Here is a 19,882-nt window from a genome sequence, read left to right as displayed (position 1 = left end):
AGTTCTGTCACATGATTAGTCCATCTATTGAACAACATACCTTAGCTTTTCTGAAAGAATGGAAATAACATCCGCAAGCCAGATACTGTACTACCCTCCCGATGTAAAGCTCCAGCCGAACCAGTACAAGATATAAACAATTGGGATCACAGGTAAAGGGCTTGTGAACATCCAGAAGGAAACAATTGGGATCACAGGTAAAGGGCTTGTGAACATCCAGAAGGAAACAATTGGGATCACAGGTAAAGGGCTTGTGAACATCCAGAAGGAGCCATTCACCAGAGAAGGCCAAGACATTTCCAAACTTTCAATGAAGAAAAAAATTAACACTGAATTGACCAATCATAACGAGTATTGCTGCAATTAGATCAACCAGATGTTCCAATCTTTCCGTGACATGATGTCACAATTTCTTTCAACAGAAATGGACTGAAAAATAACTTAACAAGACGAGGCCACGGGACATCAGATGTGTTCGATCAATCCATTCAAATCTAAAGTATTTCAAATTTCATATATCTTAAAAAGATAAGAAAAACACTCCGTAATAATACAAGCATACCTTTATATTCACGTGTTTATATGTATATGGTAATGATTCCACATCCCTTACAAAATTCAATTTACAATATTTGCACCAGCTCAAATGCTATCTTCTGCAAAACATTCTGTTCCTAGTACACGTCTTAGATCCAAGACGGTATTTACTGAAGTAGAAACACTGTTCGTGACAATAAACAATGAGTAATACAAGTAAAACAAACAAATCAAAACAAACATTAAAAAAAAAAATGACTGAGCTGATGGCAAGCTGCCAAAAGAACATGAAAACAAAACTGGTTGTTGGTCTGCAGAGGTATTTTCAACATATCAACTTTCATTAGTTGTTATACATGTTCATAATTAAGGTATCAAATGCAAACTGACTAATACTATCCCAAACATCTTATGAAATTTATGTGTATGAGTTGTGCCTTCATGTGGCAAACTGGCAGGCTGACATAACATTCATTAAATGACATTAAAGCCACAATGTTTGGAAAGGCAAATGCAGTGTAGTAAAATGCACAGCGTAACTGGAAAGACAAAGTAGCATGTAGCGGCACACCTGTTTGGACAAAGTAGCATGTACCGGCACACCTGGTTGGACAAAGTAGCATGTACAGTAACACCTGGTTGGACAAAGTAGCATGTAGCGGCACAACTGGTTGGTAATCTGTCTTATCCTCATCCACCAATCCATAGACCCTTCATCCCAGCAACGAGAATGCCAGCTCTGAGATATTCTATCCAGACTTCAATTGAACAAATCAAATTCTGCGGGAATGCTACTTAGCAGTACTGCAGTCATGCTACAAGATCAATTATCGTCAAGTTTTGTAGCAAAATGTATTAATTTCAAGTCTTTTACTTGGACAGCCAATGTTTTAAATTTCCTACATCTGCAGTTACTATTACATTTTACTATTGAGCCTTTTTCCTGTTCCCGTTTTTTCCTGTTTCTGCTTTTTCCTGTTCCCAATTTTCCTGTTCTAGTACAACTCTTCAAGTTATAATGCATCACAAGAGATAAATAAGTCATGTATTCATATAATAAGTCATATAACATCATGTATTCAATTTTACCTCACCTATTACCCCATTTCATTTCATTTTATAGAACTTTGGACAACTCTTCATTAAAATACCATGAGATATTGCATATACAAGTAGCTTAATATGTGCTTGATAAGTTGTAACCAGGTGTATGATTTACAATAGGAGGGGTAGCTTGTGATTTAAACGTTACACAGCTTTGAATTTTCTTTACCTTTTACCCACAACTCATATTGCATACAGGGTACCATTTCCAGCAATCTTGCACACACTAAAATTCATGTATCATAACCACTGGTGAATTCTTCCATGTCCTCGGTACCAGAGAGTACAATGTATAAACAAACATAATCAATAAAATGCTTGGTTTTGTCATTCCTGCTTAAGCTGACATAGTTATCCCCCTTATTCTAGCAACTCTACAGTTGACATTTACTATTGTTTTCTTTCTGTTTCAGTTAATGTCAAGTGGTGTAAGACAGATTTTGAAAAAAAAAATTAAATGACATGCATAATCAACAGGAAAACATATTATCTCAAAGCATGCCATAATATTTGTTCTACAAACATTTACCTGAAGTTTAATTTTTAACTAAAACTGCATGTAGCACCCCTCAAAAATTTAATATTCTTGTTGGCTTTCAACATCATCCGATTCATTCCACTGCATCTCCCTGATTCACAGTTTTCTGAGATCCTGGTTCATTTTATATCAGTTTTGTGGTTGCTACAGATTAGATTTCCAATGTGAATTGCACATGCTGTCAATCCCAACAGCTGACAACTTAGGCACTTGTTAAATCACGTATAACTGGCTAAAGCACGAGCCAATCACATTGTCTCAAATGAGGAATGTCCTATTTTGAACGAGGTAGGACATCCGGGCACCTGCCAACAAGAGATCAGACAGCCATAGTGCTGAAACGCTCTCAGCTACATCTTTTTGTATTACTGAAAAGCATCCTCCAATGTGTGACCATCCTGAAAAAAAATAAACAGTTCACTGTGATTTAATACTGACTTTAACAGTAAGGCTGGATACCAAATACAGTTAACAGGAAGGGGACAGAACTTAACACACAAGAATAAAACATGTTGAAAGTTGGCTGACTTGTCAATTTTAAAACTCTTCAAAGTCAACAAATGTACATCAATGTGATGTATCCAACATTACAACAAAATTTTCATGATTTGTCACCCAACATACAATGGGACATTCTGGATCTTTTCCATGGACCCATCTCTCTCAGTGTTGATCTATGTTTTGATTTACTTGCCTCACAGACCTAACTGAAGTCTGTACAGTGTGTCTTTGAATAAATCAGAAAGAAATGCCCTTTACAATTTCAACAACCATATGTATGAATGAAATTTAAATAAAAAATTACACAGCACATATTTTGTATCAAACTGGTAAGGAAGAATAAACTAGAACTAATAAACCGAAATGTTTCAAGACAAACTACAAAGTCATTACAACAGTAAGAACTGAGAGAAAAATGCTAAAGAGAAAAATATAGAAAGAAATAAAAAATTTCCACCACGCAATGAAACAATACCTGTTTTTTTTATCCCTGATGATACCTCTGTATTCCAAGAAAAATAACAGAATCAGAAATGAACAGATGACACATACAATACTCTGACAAGTCTGACAACTTACAACTTATATCAACAAGTTAAAAACAGTTAAAACTTAACACTCACAACATAGAATTTATCCTTATAAGGCAAATCAAACATTTTCTGTGAATACATTTTGGCCTTGGTGTAATTCTACTCAAAGCAATGGCCTATATTAAAGGTTAATGTTTACACAGGTGGTCAAATAATTTCACTCAAACCAAAAACGCTCCACAAATTAAGCCCACCAGAGGTGGATTAGACAAAATCCAGTTCTCGCTGGTCAGTCACAAGTGGTTTTTGGTCTGGACATAGTTCAACAGTTCCACTTTCATCCTTACCTTTATTAAATTGTCAATGTATAAAAGAAGACGCCTGAAAACATTTCTAAATTTGCACTTACCCCCGCTTTAATATAGCAGAGGACATTGGACCAAGCAAAGGCACCCATTGACACAAACGCTGTGCGCAGATGAGTGGGCAAGAACAGGAAGTTCACAGACTGGAAAGGCAACCAAAACCCACTTTCCGCCTGGAAACAAAGTGAATCAACGTGATCCTGTGGCTTTTACCATTCTGTTAACTGATAAACTTTGCATTTCACTTTGCATTACTTTTTTAACACAATTTTTCACTCATACAGCGGCTGCCTGCCCACTATTCTGGATGGAGCAAACAAGTGTGCCTGCGGTAACCCGCCGACCTTTAGCCAGTTGCTGAGGAACTTTCCCACTTGTGACATCATACTACTACGTCACATTGGTGAATGGCAAGTGGTTTTTCATGCGCGTTAGACTGCGCAGTTCACGACATAAGCCTCCTTGAGCGTTTGTCAACACAGTTCCACTAACAGTGATAGGTGGGAAATTCGCTAATTCCCAATTTAATAAAACCCTACTCACTCGATCAATCATTGGGGAATTTCTCTGAGGTTTTTCCAAGTTTTGGAATTTCTTTGCTAGAATATAGAGTTAGGGTCTACAGGTATGTGATAACCAGAACTGTGTCAATATTAGTACAACTGACAAGAGTCATTTCATCAACCTCTTGCACTAACTTACCACAAAAGTCTTCATTCCTTTGCTCTTAAACTCAGCTAGAACATCTTCTTTACCTTCCAGGATGCTTGTTCCTATTTAAAACAAAAGCTATGAAATAAATCCTCTGGCAGAACATGTAAGGTAAAATTTATACTGGTTATTCTCAGGTCAGAGCCTTATCTAAACAAAAAATTTAAATAATGTTCTCTTTGTCACAGCAGATTACAGTGTTTCTTTTAGATGGAGATGTCTCTGTGGCCATTTTTACAAACATTCTTAGGCGACTTTCATCACCCTTCTCTGGTTAATCTCACAAAACTTCTGCAGCCACTTTCACAAACCTTCTGTGACCACTTTCACCAACATTCTGTGACCACTATCACACACCATCTGTGGACACCTTTACAAACCTTGTGGCCAATCTCACAAACCTCCTGTGGTGAATCTCACAAACCTTCTGTGGCCAATCTCACAAACCTTCTGGCTCAGATAGTTAGCGCGCTAGCGCAGCATAATGACCCGGAAGCCTTTCACCAATGCAGTCGCTGTGAGTTCAAGTCCAGCTCATGCTGGCTTCCTCCCAGGCCGTATGTGGGAAGGTCTGTCAGCAAGATGCGGATGGTCGTGGGTTTTCCTCGGGCTCTGCCCGGTTTCCTCCCACCACCATGCTGGCCGCCATCGTATAAGTGAAATATTCTTGAGTACGGCGTAAAACACCAATCAAATAAATAAATAAATAATTCTGTAGCCACTTTCACAAACATTTGTAAATTTCCGTTTCCTTTCAAAAATGATTTTGCCAAGGTTATAACACAATATCAAGGTGGTGTGATTTACAAGAAAAGCTTCCAAAAAACTTACACATAAAAAAAGTTAGTGAGACCTGACCTTGAAGCTGAATGATGTAGGCCATTTCAGGAGTTTTATGTTGGAAAAGTATCAGTATTATCAACAAATAATGTAAAAAAAAAATTAATGGTAGAGAGCACAAACAGAACGATTATTTATTTATTACTTTGATTGGTGTTTTATGCCATACTCAAGAATATTTCACTTATACCATGGCAGCCACCATTATGGTGGGAGGAAACTGGGCAGAACCCGAGGGAAACCCACGACATTCATGCAATGATTAAATCAAAACAAAATGACCTGAGAGACCACCCATTCAAGCTACCCATGACTCTTGCTTTCTGAACAGCTTGAAACTATTTTTTCAGTCATCCTCAGAATACGGGTAAAATGTTTTCCATAGTCATGTATGACCAATGAACTTACCAACATAAAATATCCCTATGCAAGGTGGGCCCATAACAAACTGGTCCAGCAGAACCTTGGAGACTACTGAACTGGTGCCTTTTCCTTTAACAATCCGATCAAGAACCCGGTACCAATGGAAGTATATTGGACCAAACATTGTGAAAGCTATAAAAGCAATTCGGCCAGTATTTTTCCAGTCCAGTTGTTTGCCCCTCAACTTCTGCTGACTAATGTCCCCTGATCCATATAGGGAGCCACAGATGACCATATTCGATGCCAATGGGTAGCGATGGAAAAGGGACCTAAGTCTTTGAAAAATACCCGCCATGACGATGTTGATGGCAGCTGGGGTACATAAAATACTTCAAAGCCAAAGCCAGTGTGGCACCTCTACTGAAGGGGATTTGGCCACAGTAACTGTCTTCCAGCACAGCCGAGCACAACTAACAGCATTCTGCAAGAGACAAGAACATTAGGAATAAGAATACACTGTAAACAGGAAGGGATTTAGAGTTTGTGTCCTTTTAAACTCTGCACACATGACAACTTCACAAGAAACCCTAAAAACCACATCTGTTTCCTTTGATTCACAGATTAGTTGAAATAGGAGGCAGAGCATAGAGGCGAAATAATTAAAAACTTCTAAAACAGGTCTACATGAAGTACTTGTACATAAAGATGCACTATAAAGTTGGTATTATTTTTCGAGTTCAACTGCTAATTATAATTATTTGGAAACAGTTGTCATTTTTAGGTTTCATTTCGTGACTTTTGGTTTTTAACACCTTAAAAACAGCACGACCCCTTGCATTGTGAGATACTTGTGGTTTAGTGGTCTTCATCTTACAGCGTTATGTTTCTGTGTCAAGGTTAACTGCTTCTCCGTTGGAAGTCATCCTGGGTGTGGAGAGAAATGGTCACCCTGGCAAGAGAACAATGACCTGTAAAAGTGGAATCATGCCTCTTGACTCCCCAGGCTGAGTTTCTGGAATTGGTTTTATCCGTATTTCTGGCCCACCACAACATACCCTGGAAACAACAAACAAAAGTCAAGGTCAAAGACTTTGACATTGCCCAACATTGCTTACATCCTAAAACTACTTCAGTCATACTGTGGCAATTCACATACATAATATGTATACAGAGGAGAGCTCTCACATCTGACTCATTCTCCTTCCTTTTCAGAAGTTAAGGCCCATACACACTGGAAGCGAGAACTACAACTACACGTATGGTAGCACTACATGTTGTCCTGTGTCCACAGTAAAGATGATTGTTTCAATTTCTGCTCGGCAACATGGATATTGTTTAATGACATTTAGTAGTCGGCAATGGGAATGCACGACTCGTAACCGGTAATAAGTATTCTGTCTCTCCAGTGCCGTAGTTGTGGTTGTCATGTCCACAGGGTACGGTTCTTCAGAGGGAAATGATAAATGCAATTCATTCACTTTCAAAATCAAATTCTGGATAACACTACTTTGGTTGAATGGGCCATTAGCAGGATACATTACTAATGGTTTAATTCTACCACATGCCATAGCAACATTTCTAAAGGTACTCCTGGCAGATGAATCACAGTATAACTCAATATCAAAGGCCATCACAGCTATTATGGAAGCTTGCTTATGTGTTCCTGCATATAACCTTGTACTTGGGTTCAAGTTAAACATTCGGTACACAAATGTTCTTGTAATTAGAAACGGATTGAAAGAACAAAAAACACAGTTCTATAAAACATTTATTACCCAACACTCAACAAAGTTAAAACATCTGTTAATAATGTTATGTGTGTTTTTTACACCTGGTGAACTGTTGTCCTGAGGTCAAAGACACTATAAATAGGTGTTTTCCTGAGGTAGTTGCACAAAATACTGCATACATAATAATTTACACCAAAAGTATTTTTTATAACAAATCAGTAAGACTGGTCACCCATTTTCTCTACGTGTTGATGGCCATATTAAATCATTCACTGACTCTTGGGGAATGCAGGCTGTAGCACTAATATTAATACCTTAACATTCACAGAGTAAAATTTATCCATGCTTACACATTAAAACTTGAATTTCACACACACCAATACCCAAAAGGGTAGGAGGTCACAATATAAGTCTATTAAAGCTGATTCATGTTTAATTTACATTCGATAGGCCATTATAAAACATTAATTTACTTCATTTTAAAACAAATGTCTTGTATAACCTGCATAATTAACTGATCAACAGCCATGCCTTCAAATCTTTTAACCATAGCTCAGCCAAGCCCACACTTGTGGTCATCAAACATCCCAGGACACCAGGGCATTGAAAGTGCAGGATTTATTTCACTGAGTAAAACATTACTGCAGCACAGGCTGGAAATCAGTAACTACAATACTGAAAATGGCAGTTCCTCCCACACCACCCCCCCTCCCCACCCCCCACCCCCTTCAACACTTAGGCAATCGGGTATCATTGCCAATACCAGGCAGGAGTGTGGCAGAGTGCATAAAGTAAAGCAGAAACTCGTATTTGGAACTAAAATACGAGCTTTAAGTCAATCGTGTCAGTGAAAGCCATTATTGTGCATAGGAGCAAGATTAAAAGGAGTGCAAAAATAACAGTCTTCTGACAGGCTTAATGAGATTTATCTTGTGGTTGTGGCTAATGGGCTTGTGGGAGTGGTTAACTCTCCACTCTTCATGTCGACCATACTACACAAAAACTAGTGCATGGATTCTGATGTTGTCAGGTTTCCAGATTTCTGCAAAGTATTCACTGCACAAAGTAGCATAGAGATGTCCCTACAATTCAAGACCGATGTGTGTTCACAAGTTATGACACACATGTATTTCAAAAACGTCCTCCATGATCCAGAAAAAGAAGAACGCCATTTGAACAACAACAACAACAACGTCCACCCATCTCCTACAGCTCTTTGTTTCAGCTAAAACTCTGTCAATCTTGTATTGGTCCTGAAGCTGTGTCGGAGTGACCACTTGTCTGCATTATTCCTGACCGTGATGGCAAAGGTGACAGTAGTCAATAAAGACAGCATCAATGATGGATTCACTTCTTCAGTTCAGGTACCGGTACTTCACTGATGTCTGCTATTTCCCATCCTGCATAACAATAGTGCCACATTAGTTATCTGCTCAGGGTGAAGATTCGTACCAGTGTATATACGCTGGTCCCATGTTTAGATATGAAATCCTACAAATATCACTTTATACATAACTTTTTGTTTTCTGACTGGACTAATTTCTAAACTCTTTCCCTCTTTAACACAAATATACAACATTTTCTTTACCTGTTACTGAACTCTGATACCAGGGGTATGGCAAAAGCACTTTACATGCAGGACTTTCTATGTACAGGCAAGCTAAAGAAGTCATTTTCTCAAAGAACAATTGAAGGTTTTGATACGTATAGAAAAAAAATAACGGCTGGGCTCACAGGGTGTATGTAACTGATCATTTATGATAACTGTATATACACATACCGCTGACTTGATAGAACAGAGAATGTTGGTCCATATAAAGCTACACAAAGACACGTAAGCAGCTCTGTAGTGGGTAGGTAACAAGAAGAAGTTAATGGACTGAACTATTGGCCAGTACAAAGTTCCAGTCTAAAACACAGAAAAACAGACAAATATATAATCCATGGCACAGAGACTAACACATTTTTCCGGGGACAATAACTCTCTCCTAAAATACGTCACTATAAAGGTTACAGCTCTGTATGTACATATGATAGCCCAATCGAGTCTTGCTAGATTAGAGAATCAATCACGGCGATACACACTATATTTACATGTAATTTATTTTTTTTTTTTTTTGATTGGTGTTTTACGCCGTACTCAAGAATATTTCACTTATACGACGGCGGCCAGCATTATGGTGGGTGGAAACCAGGCAGAGCCCGGGGGAAACCCACGACCATCCGCAGGTTGCTGACAGACCTTCTCACGTACGGCCGCCAGCATGAGCTGGACTTGAACTCACAGCGACCACATTGGTGAGAGACTCCTGAGTCATTACGCTGCGCTAGCGCTTTAACCGACTGAGCCACGGAGGCCCCACATGCAATTTAAGTCATATACCAAGATGCATGTATGCCAGTATACTAGTATTGTAAATTGTAATGTTTAGAAAATGATGTCCAACAATGATGCACACTTGCCCTATGTTTGGTATACTCACAACAAATGTCTTCAAGCCCTTTTCTTTAAGTTCAGCAAACTTGTCTTCCCTGCCTTCTAAAATACTGGTTGCTGAAAAACACAGGAACATATCCAGACTGAGACGCTGCTTGTTCATTCCGAAAATACAGCTGCAATCTGCTGGGATCAATTAACATTGGCAAAACTCCATTACAAACTATGAAATATAAAATAAAAATGTTGCTAGCGATCATTATATTGTTTCATGGGTGGAAAGCAGTATCATACATGTTACTACATTCAGGAATCCCACTAGATGAATGCTGTTGTAGAAATATACAAACAATTTTAAGTCTGGTTCCATTTAAGAGCACACTGGATGTAAAAGCACAGGGCTATAGCCTTTTCCACAGCCTTGCTGTGATTTTGTGCTATTACAGCCTACTCTGCATGAAACATGTAATGAACTTGCAAACAGGATCATTAAACCATTATCTACACGTATACATGTGACCTACATCTAAACTAGGAGATTCTTGTGATTCCACAAGGTCAAGATTTGAGAATTAATGATTCTCATCATACCTGGCATGCCTGCCACAGTTATAGTATTATATAGTATTGTTACAGTATTATGCAAATTTCCATTTGGTAGTTAGCATATGTATCAAAAGTATTATGCAAATCTCATTCTATAACATGTTAACTTATCATTACCTATATAAAAGATACAAATACACGGGGGAGCCACAACAGCCTGATCTAGAATCACTTTGAATACTATATCCTTAGGAGTTTTGCCCTTGATCAACTTGTCCAGGAATTTGTACCACTTGAAGTATATAGGACCAAAGAACACACAGGCAACTGCCGCCACCCTCGCTGTACTTCTGAAGTCATACTTTTCACACTTCCTTATGGTTTGTTGACTCAGATCACCTGACCCGTACATCGTCCCACATATGAGCATGTTTCCGATCATGGGATAGCGCAAAAAAACCTTCCTGGCCCAGACAAGCGCCGCCATTTTTTAAGAGCCTCATTAATGCGTGTTGAGAATTAAACCATGATTTTCATTATCCAGACCTGAAATGAAATTGAGAGTTAAATTAAATACATGACCTGAAACACATGCAAGTCACCCACCACAATTTAAGTATCCAGCTGTCTAGTAGCAATATATACAGGAATCAACTCCCATTCCAAACAGCCACTTCAGTCTCTTTGATAAATTAAAGCAGCCATTATCATTATATCATTGACTTTTCTGTTACTCTGCACCGAGTACCTATTTATTTACTAATTTTTATTGGCATTTCTCCCTTATAAGGACAGGCAGTATGCAGTATTAAGGTGCCAGTATCAGACCCACCAGAGGACATGAAACCACAGCTGAACCAAGCAGAGTTGGAACACCTTAAATAAGGGGCTGACAGAATTTTACTTCACACAGCCCAGCAGGCAAAATGATGTCAAATGTTACATACATTACTGACCCGTAGAATGCTAAGAGAAACAATGGCATATAAACAACAGGTGTTTTCGCGTGAAGTGTACATTGTGATCTCACAGAATGTGCTGTAGTGTAAATGATTGACAACTCAAAAAAGGGCTGCACTCTAGACCTTTTTTTTTCTGTCCATGTTTTATTCCTTACAATCCGTATCTATTTCTTTTAGCAAGAAAACCAAAACTCCCTGCCAGCCGACCCTATTTTTTAAATGAGTTGGTTTATTCCCAACAAAGACCATTTTTAAGGTCCTATTACACCAGCCGTGATAGTGAATCTACATCACACAACAAACAAAACCTTCCCATGCGTCAAAGCTTGCAACTCAAAGCAGTATGTTCATGTTTTGCCAGGCAACATCATGCTCTGAAATCCTTGCATGTGATGCAGAAGTCAATCCTTACATTATTGTATAATGCAACATCAAGATTCCATGAACTAGATGTCTTTAACTGAATAGTAACCAGCACTGAGAACTGGCAGAGAAAGCACTGATGTCACCAATCTCTGTCTGATTCATTGTATGTATGAATGTATGTAAGCTTGGGGTTTTACGCTGTACTCATGTATGAAGACTAGGTATCATTAGGCTGATTCATGGCGGACCACTGGGTAAAAACCTGAACATAAAAACTGTCAATATCTGGCCCCTGAAGGTGCCAACAAGTAAAAGTGTTTTGATTTTCAAGATGCATTTGACTGTAGATAATATTAATGTTATCCAATGCAATGTCTGTCATTTTGCATTAGTCCTGTTCACACATGTATGTATTTCACACAAAGCTAGCACTATTCAAGGTGCACTGTTCATACATGTATGTATTTCACACAAAGCTAACACTATTCAAGGTGCCAATTTTGCCTGATTCTGATTCATTCATCATCTTAATAAGGCTACTGGGGAGTTTTTGTTAAATCTGATTAATTTCTTATCAGAATCATGTCAGTGTTGGTATCAAAACTGAAAGTATCATTGTAAGGTCTTTATCTGCTTCTGCGAGTGCATTTCCACATTCCAAACTTAAGGTGAAATACAGTACATCAGTCATTTTGCACTTTCTTGTGCACTATATTCCATCATGCCTTCTATGGGGTCTTCCAAAAGCCCAATGACATCATAATGAAAGTAACATTTCATCCTCTGGTACAATTATATTTTATCAAACTTTACAGAATGGAAGGTCGCCTTAAGTTTTCTAAAAACCTTAAAACATAAACCATCTTTTGACCTGTTTTATTTATTCAATTATTTGATTGGTGTTTTATGCGTACTCAAGAATATTTCACTTATATGACAGCGGCCAGCATTATGGTGTGAGGAAACCGGGCAGAGCCCGCGGGGAAACCCACGACTATCCACGCAGGTTGCTGGCATACCTTCCCACGTACAGCCGGAGAGGAAGCCAGCATGAGCTGCACTTGAACGACCACATTGGTGAGAGACTCCTGGGTCATTACGCTGTGCTAGCACGTTAACCAACTGAGCCACGGAGGCCACTCTGACCTGTTTTATGAAAAGGCTGTAGCTTGCACCTGGAATAGGTCCTGATTACTGGCAATGTCACACAATTGAAACAACAGTCAGTGTACTAACAGCCACAACTAACAGACTGGGAATATCACAGAAAAAAGCAAACCACCAACAACAACAAGAAACAGTTAGGTTTGCTACTGTCTTCATGCAATAAACAATCTAAGATAATGAACGGCATGACAAACAGTGTGAAAGTGGAGAGAATCACAGAGCATTAGAGAGAATTCAGAAATGTGGAACACTTACCACAACACTTCTGACGAGGTATGGTCCAGACTCCAAATCTAAAGACACTTCCAAGCTGCAGCGAGTTTGGGAGAAAAATCCATGCCAGGCAAACAGCTGTCGCACCAAATCAATAATACACTCGCAGATCAAACTCTGATGCAGTCATTCACCGAACCAAAAAATTGAGCATGCCCAAAGGACAAGGTTTTGATGATGCGCGGAACGATTTTCCTAAACCGGTCTAATGACTGAGAGGACTTCCAGTTTCCTGAAATCTGAAAACCTCCCCGGGAAGTGTGAATAACGCTTTATATTTGCAGGGACACAGCAAAACGGCCTCAGAACTGGAAGTAACCGGTGTTGTCTTTAAGTGATAGCATTAAGAATTAGTCACGTAGAGCGAGTATAGGAGAGGACATGTGCATGAAAGTAGGGGAAATAAGGGGGACAGGCTGACCCCTCCATCAGACCCAATAAGCCTATCACATGACCTAGAAGTTATAAGACACTGACAGGGTGAACTTCCATATCAAATCTTACCAAACACACTTTGAATATACAAAGCTAGATATAAGCCTTACACTGTACCAAAAGTCCAGGTATTTATGTTAATGATTTCTTTTCGTGTTGTCATGCAAAATCGGATAAAAATTTTAATGTTTCTCATCTAATGTATCTTCTTTTTCTCACATGTATAAATAGTTCCCATTACATGTATAATACTAACACAGTTACACATATTTATTACAAGGAGCAAATACACACAACAATGAAATATATAAGTAGTATAGGGAATAGGAATCCTATTCCCTATACTACTATATATTTAACCAAACATATTATATATGATTTGTATGTAATGACAATAATTTATCCAAACACTAAAGAATACACAAAACCAAAGGAGAGTAGTTTTAAATACGTTTATGGAGACCTCTGTCAATAATAATGAAACATGGGGGTATGAAGCACAACTGTAACACACGTACACTGCCCAAGTGGCCATTTGCTACTTCAACTCATGGGATATGCAGAAAAACTATGTCTCCTGATAAATTACTGCAAAAAAGGAGGTGGGAATTTAGAGTTTGAGTTTTTTGTCAAGTACATCGAGAGATTTCTCCACAGCTGGAAAGCACCTTCTGCCAATACTGGTAATACTATGGCAATGCAGATCTGCAGTTAATCACAAAGCCAGTGGTAAACACTTAAGTGTTAACATAATCTGGTAAGGTGAAAGGTAAATGTTTCGTAAGACTTCAATGAGTACTTCTGTATAGATATCATATATGTCCATTTATTTGTGAAACTTCAACTATAGTTTGCACTTGATTTATTCCGGTGTTCTGCTTTGTTAAGCCACTTTGTGGAGAGGAGACAGGAGTGCCACAAGGTGGCAAATTTAACTGCATTTCCATCCATACAGAGAGAGTATCCATACGGATAGAGTCAAGAGAGACAGGGAAAATACATGTTTCAGAAATATGAGACATCCAGATTTCCGAAACTGCCTAAATCTATGTTTCTATCTTTTTCGAGTGATTCCAATTTCAGATCAAAACAAACACACACAGAGCAACTAACCCTTAAAAATAAATTTATGCTAATAATCTTTCCTAACAGTAGCAAAATCTGCAATAAGGCCAATATATCACCAAATGTCTGATCAAAATCCCAAAATGTACGGCTGCTAGTGTATGGAATTATAAATGGATGCTCATTATATAAATGCCCCTATATAAAACACAGAATAACTGACAAACCTACAAACCTTTTTCTGGTTCCTACAGGTTTACCACGAATGCAAATTTTGATGTTCATGTACCTCACATTTGGTGAATATAAACTGGAAATTTTCCTTCACACTTATATTAAGGTCAATTTCTTATCACCGGACCATAAAACTAACAACTTGTCATCTTTAATATCATTATTTAATCTTCCAAAAGAGATATCACCTGATAGTGACCTGATTTGGAAAGGTCATTGCCCACTGTTGTATATGAATGCATGTACAGGAAATAAATATATGCTCTGTTTAAAATAACTTCTGTTATATCCTAACAGTGAGTTCTCTATGTTTAGATGCTGCCTCACTTAACTGAAGCATCAGACCGAAGACAGTGCTGAACCTTAGCCATCAAAATACACAAACGCCCCCTCACACCTCCCCCAGGGTAATTCTGTTTACTTTTGATGTCTTGAACTCTTCTCTAAAGACAATACAAGCTCTGTGCACTCAACACAAGGTCAACAAAATACACATGCACAAAATGTCTGGAGAGAAATGAAGTCATTGACAAAAATGTTAAAGAGCTAAAGATGATACCTACTTTTTATAATCTTTGTTCCCCCCAAAACTAATTGGTTCTTGTGCTATTGAGTTTATGCGCAGGTTTGCATACACTTACACTTGCATACAATACACTTAGGTTTAAATGTGACACACTATCACAAGGTCATCGGGACACAGTTCACCATGACAACTGTGTAGTGTTTATCATGCTGACCGTCTGACACACAGAAGTACAAATAGAGAACACAAAGATAGGAAACTGAGGCTAACAGTGGTACAGAACTAAAGAAATAATATTAAAAAAATACCATAAATCAAGACACTTTTTTTTTAATACTGAAAAAAGTTAACAAGCATGTTGAAACATCAGGAGTCGTCAATAGCACTTGATCATGGCATCGTAGAAGCTGAGTTTTGAAGGGGAGATTTATAATTGAGGTTGCTGTTGCTTGATAGAGTGACATCAATTCATGGAACATGTTTAGGAACAGTAGAGGGGTTCATAGAAGTCGTCTTGATGAGCCAGTATTCGGTCCGTGGATTGAATAAAAAAATTAATAACTGGTTATATTTATTCATTCTGAGTTTGTTTTTTGAAAGAAACATTTAAAATTTTACATTAACTTAAAACTGCCTGTCCTCTCCCTTTTAGAGAAATCTTCATGACCCCCGTGCACTGATTAGATTTAAGAAGCACTGTTTTTGACATTAGAGGAGCGCAAGTGAATGCATGTGGTCTGGCTGCTTTCCTCTCCCAGACGTCAGGTGGTGCTAATATCTTCAGCTCCTTTCAAGACAAGCACACAGTTTGCCTCCAGGTTTCTTTTTTGTGAGTTTGAAGTTTGATAAATGGCTTGTAACAGCGAAATTAAAACATTCTTTGCCAGATATGAACATTTACCAGTGACATCGACTGGCTATGGAAGCATGTTTTTTTTTTTGAAATTCTGAACACAGAGTAACTGTGTATTTGTCCAGCCGTATTTGTCATGAAAAAAGTGACATTTATTTTTCTCATTACCAGTGGCTGATTTTTGTGGTAAATTTCATGTGATTAGTACCCTGTCAATAAGTCAAATCATTCGTTTATCCAGCTTAGTTTCTGGCACACATGTAAGGTGTTGCATGATTTTTGATTTTCTAGAATGTTTTTTTTTTTACCTTTTTATGTCCTTTTACAAACTGACAGTGACAACCACACATTCCATATGCCATTAAATTTAATGCATGGCCATTCTGTCTTGATTCATGACTACTGAATATTTTTTAAAAGGTGATGTCAAGACCAATTGCTCATGTTGTGAGTTTAGTCAATCTAGACTGATGCTCTAGTTTGCGAGCTCTCTGGGCAGGTCTTACACTTCACTGGACTGGTATCCTGGAATACATAACAATATAATATAAATTTTTTTATTTATCTGATTGGCGTTTTATGGCGTACTCAAGAATATTTCACTTATACGCCGGCGGCCAGCATTATGGTGGGAGGAAACCAGGCTCACCACAACCATCCACAGGTTGCTGGAAGACCTTCCCACTTACGAGCGGAGAGGAAGCCAGCATGACCTGGACTTGAACTCACAGCGACCGCATTGGTGAGAGGCTCCTGGGTCATTACACTGCGCTAGTGCGCTAACCAACTGAGCCACGGAGGCCCAATATAACATATAACAATGACTGCAATGTTCATCGATTATAATTATGTGTTATATAATTTTTCCTTCAGTTAGTAGATGTTATAGGCGGACAGTTGGATGGAAGGTTCTACTAAAGCACAACAACAGAGTTACCAGCAAGGACCGAATTTACTCAATCATATACAGAATTGCAGAAACGTTATGAGAAGACAAAACATCTAGAGGAAATAAATATATAAACACAAATAGCACCACAACAGAGTTACCGGCAAGGACTGAATTTACTCAATCATATACAGAAGTGCAGAAACGTTATGAGAAGACAAAACATCTAGAGGAAATAAATATATAAATACAAATAGAATAAGAACTTATTTTACAGTTAATTTTAGACTTTAAATATTTACTATTTTCACAGCTTTTTCTGCTTCCCTGTTTTAGTAAAATTTATTTCACTGACTGGAGTGTACCCATAATGACTTGCTATATTCATACCGCTACTCGTAAGGACACGTTTTTCGAAGGAAATGCACGTATAGTTAATAATCTCATTCTAAACTTACTGATGTACTTGACTTTGCATATTTATATGTACATCTAGGCAGATATGTACCCATAAGGACCAGTTATCTTCACATCACTACCCAAATGGACACAATTTTTTAAGACAATGGATTCTGTTTTCGCTATTTGGACGTGGAAAAATGACTTCTATGAACCCCTGGAAACAGCCCTTCACTGTTTCGCAATGAACATCTAAGGGGTGCACCGACTGATGACAAAAGGGCAAACATATTCTTTATTTTTAACTGCCATATCCTCTACCACTGTACAAAAGAGCAACATAAACGTTATATATCCCGACTTTGTTTATGCAAGATTTTGTATATACATAATCGATAACGACATCTGGACCCGGACCAATACACCTGGAGAACACGTGCGTCATTCGTACAGAAACAAGTATGAAGTTTCCATTTCTGCAGAGGCGACCTGCTATCAAACTACGACGAGCATAAAACTCAAAGAGTTATCTTTTATTTGATAGCATAATCTTTTAACTAGGACACTTACATTCAAACCATGTCTGCTGAGAGATTACCGTGTCCCCATCCTACCAGCGTTCTGCGACAACAACAACCGGTTCAATCCAGTTCTATGCTAAGGTTTGTTCTACGTCAGGTCAAAGGGTCAAATTGGGCGTGCGCCAACAGCACTTTTCACGCATCACTGAATAAATGTGTCGAGCTCTATTTGGTCATTTGAGGTCATGGCCAACATCATAGCGATATGTCCATTGCATTTACATCTATCAACAAAATACCAGAAATAACCCATCTTACTCTGCTGCCCATCTCAGGCCTATTTCAATCCATTTTTCAAAACTGTGTGTTTGTAGGGGGAGGGGGAATTTTGTTTGTTTAATTGTTTGCTGTTTTCTTAAAGAAAGATAGACTTACTACAAAAAAAAGAAAATGTTTACCATTCGAGATATACATGGCCTTTCGCTGTAGTCAAGTAGGCCTATACCTACCTCATTTGTATTAATATGTCTACTAGACTACTGCATGCATGCAATATATATTTTGAGGAAATCGATCTGGTGATTGGTTCTTTCATTTGTCCAATTAAAAACCATACATAGTCTACATGTGATTGACATTTACTAATAAGAATGCTATATACCCACCGATCACCCCAAACGCTGAGCCCTGTAGTATATAGGTCTCCTAGTAATTTGTACCTGTAAAAATAATGTATGAATACAGCTATAATGCGCCTATATTCATGTCAGACCACACCAACTTTCCCCCCACCAATCAGAAGACCATTTTGTTACCAAGGAGAAATAAGGTTGTTAACATGTATTCCAATGTGTCTCACTGCACGTGTTCGGAAAAATTCCGAAACATAGCCCATTTTTCGTTTAATGCTCTTTTCGGTATATACTTCTCTGCATTATAGTATTGGGACACATATTCTTTATGAAGTATGTAAAACAGATGTGTTCGTATTTGGCTGTGTTATTCATAATATACTTTTTTTTACACCAAAGAATTTAAAACAGGTATACTTTTATCCCATCCAAAAATCAGTTTTTCTTTTGTTAGTTTATCTTGCAATCCACCGTTAGTTTTGATCCAGTTTTCGTATTGATCCAAAAAATGCTGAACAATTGAACGCTCTAAGAATAAGTGCTCTATTCTTTCTTTATTTTGCTTACAATAATCGCAAGTATCGCATGACTTTTGTCCATTTGTATGAAGATATGTACTGGTTGGAATTGTAAAAGCTTATATTTGAAGTCTTTCATTTTTGTACACCGAGAACAATACGTGGAAAGCGACAATAAAAACGTCACGCTTTCTTACGTTTACATTTTTCCAATTTTGATATTTTTGTTCTGCGGTTCTTTTCAGTAAGATATCGTATAAAATCCTGCCTGCTTTTTTTCTCTTACCAAGATTTGAAATGAAAAAAGGAATGCTGGTGTAATAAGATCAACATCTTTGCACATGTCTGCATTCTGGTACTTGCTAATACTTCATTGTAGTCCAAAAAGGTGCTCTGTCCTGCTTGATTTATTAGATCTGTTTGATATCGAACATTACGGTCATACTATTGTTTTATGTATGGGTATGTTGGGTATTTAAAATACAAATTATATCACCCAAAGATTTTGAGGGTAATGTCTGTTTTATTTTCTCGTAGAATTTCTCCCCATGCCTTTAAGATACCGAGCCAAAAGGGATTTTTCAAAGATTGTCGTATACGCACTGCCAACGGTGAATAAGTATTTAAAGTCCTCGGATTTTAAGCTCACATTTCGCCATTTTTGTGTTTCAGCAAGTATCTTTCTCATCCAAGAAATTTTTAATGCTTGTGCAAATCTGACTACATTAACCATACGTATACTTCATAATATATATATATATATATATATATATATATATATATATATATATATATATATATATATATATATATATATATATATATATATATATTCAT

General features: G+C 37.8%; 2 protein-coding genes across 6 annotated transcripts; both read right to left on the bottom strand.

The window, feature by feature from the left end:
• Window positions 1-552: 552 nt before the first annotated feature.
• Window positions 553-17,992, bottom strand: LOC135472909 (mpv17-like protein). Of its 5 annotated transcripts, none has more exons than XM_064752673.1 (7): window positions 17,945-17,989; window positions 6,367-6,548; window positions 5,538-5,973; window positions 4,281-4,351; window positions 3,623-3,751; window positions 3,156-3,182; window positions 553-2,577 (listed from the first exon to the last, which is right to left on the bottom strand). In XM_064752673.1, exons 3-6 carry the CDS (start codon window positions 5,845-5,847, stop codon window positions 3,165-3,167), a joined length of 528 nt encoding a protein of 175 aa, XP_064608743.1. In that variant the 5' UTR covers window positions 5,848-5,973; window positions 6,367-6,548; window positions 17,945-17,989; the 3' UTR covers window positions 553-2,577; window positions 3,156-3,164. The 5 variants fall into 5 exon arrangements, with proteins under 5 accessions (XP_064608743.1, XP_064608734.1, XP_064608719.1 ...); XM_064752664.1 differs by having other exon boundaries at window positions 553-2,580; window positions 3,160-3,182; XM_064752649.1 differs by lacking the exon at window positions 3,156-3,182 and having other exon boundaries at window positions 6,461-6,548; window positions 17,945-17,991.
• Window positions 5,884-10,692, bottom strand: LOC135482203 (mpv17-like protein). Its single transcript, XM_064762079.1, has 5 exons — window positions 10,383-10,692; window positions 9,706-9,776; window positions 9,003-9,131; window positions 6,441-6,548; window positions 5,884-5,973 (listed from the first exon to the last, which is right to left on the bottom strand). The coding sequence occupies exons 1-5, from the start codon at window positions 10,690-10,692 to the stop codon at window positions 5,884-5,886; spliced, it is 708 nt and encodes a 235-aa protein (XP_064618149.1).
• Window positions 17,993-19,882: the final 1,890 nt, after the last annotated feature.

This window comes from Liolophura sinensis, chromosome 1 (assembly GCF_032854445.1).
Source record: "Liolophura sinensis isolate JHLJ2023 chromosome 1, CUHK_Ljap_v2, whole genome shotgun sequence".
NCBI classification, from domain to species: Eukaryota; Metazoa; Mollusca; class Polyplacophora; order Chitonida; family Chitonidae; genus Liolophura; species Liolophura sinensis.
This window is presented reverse-complemented; position numbering and strand designations above follow the sequence as displayed.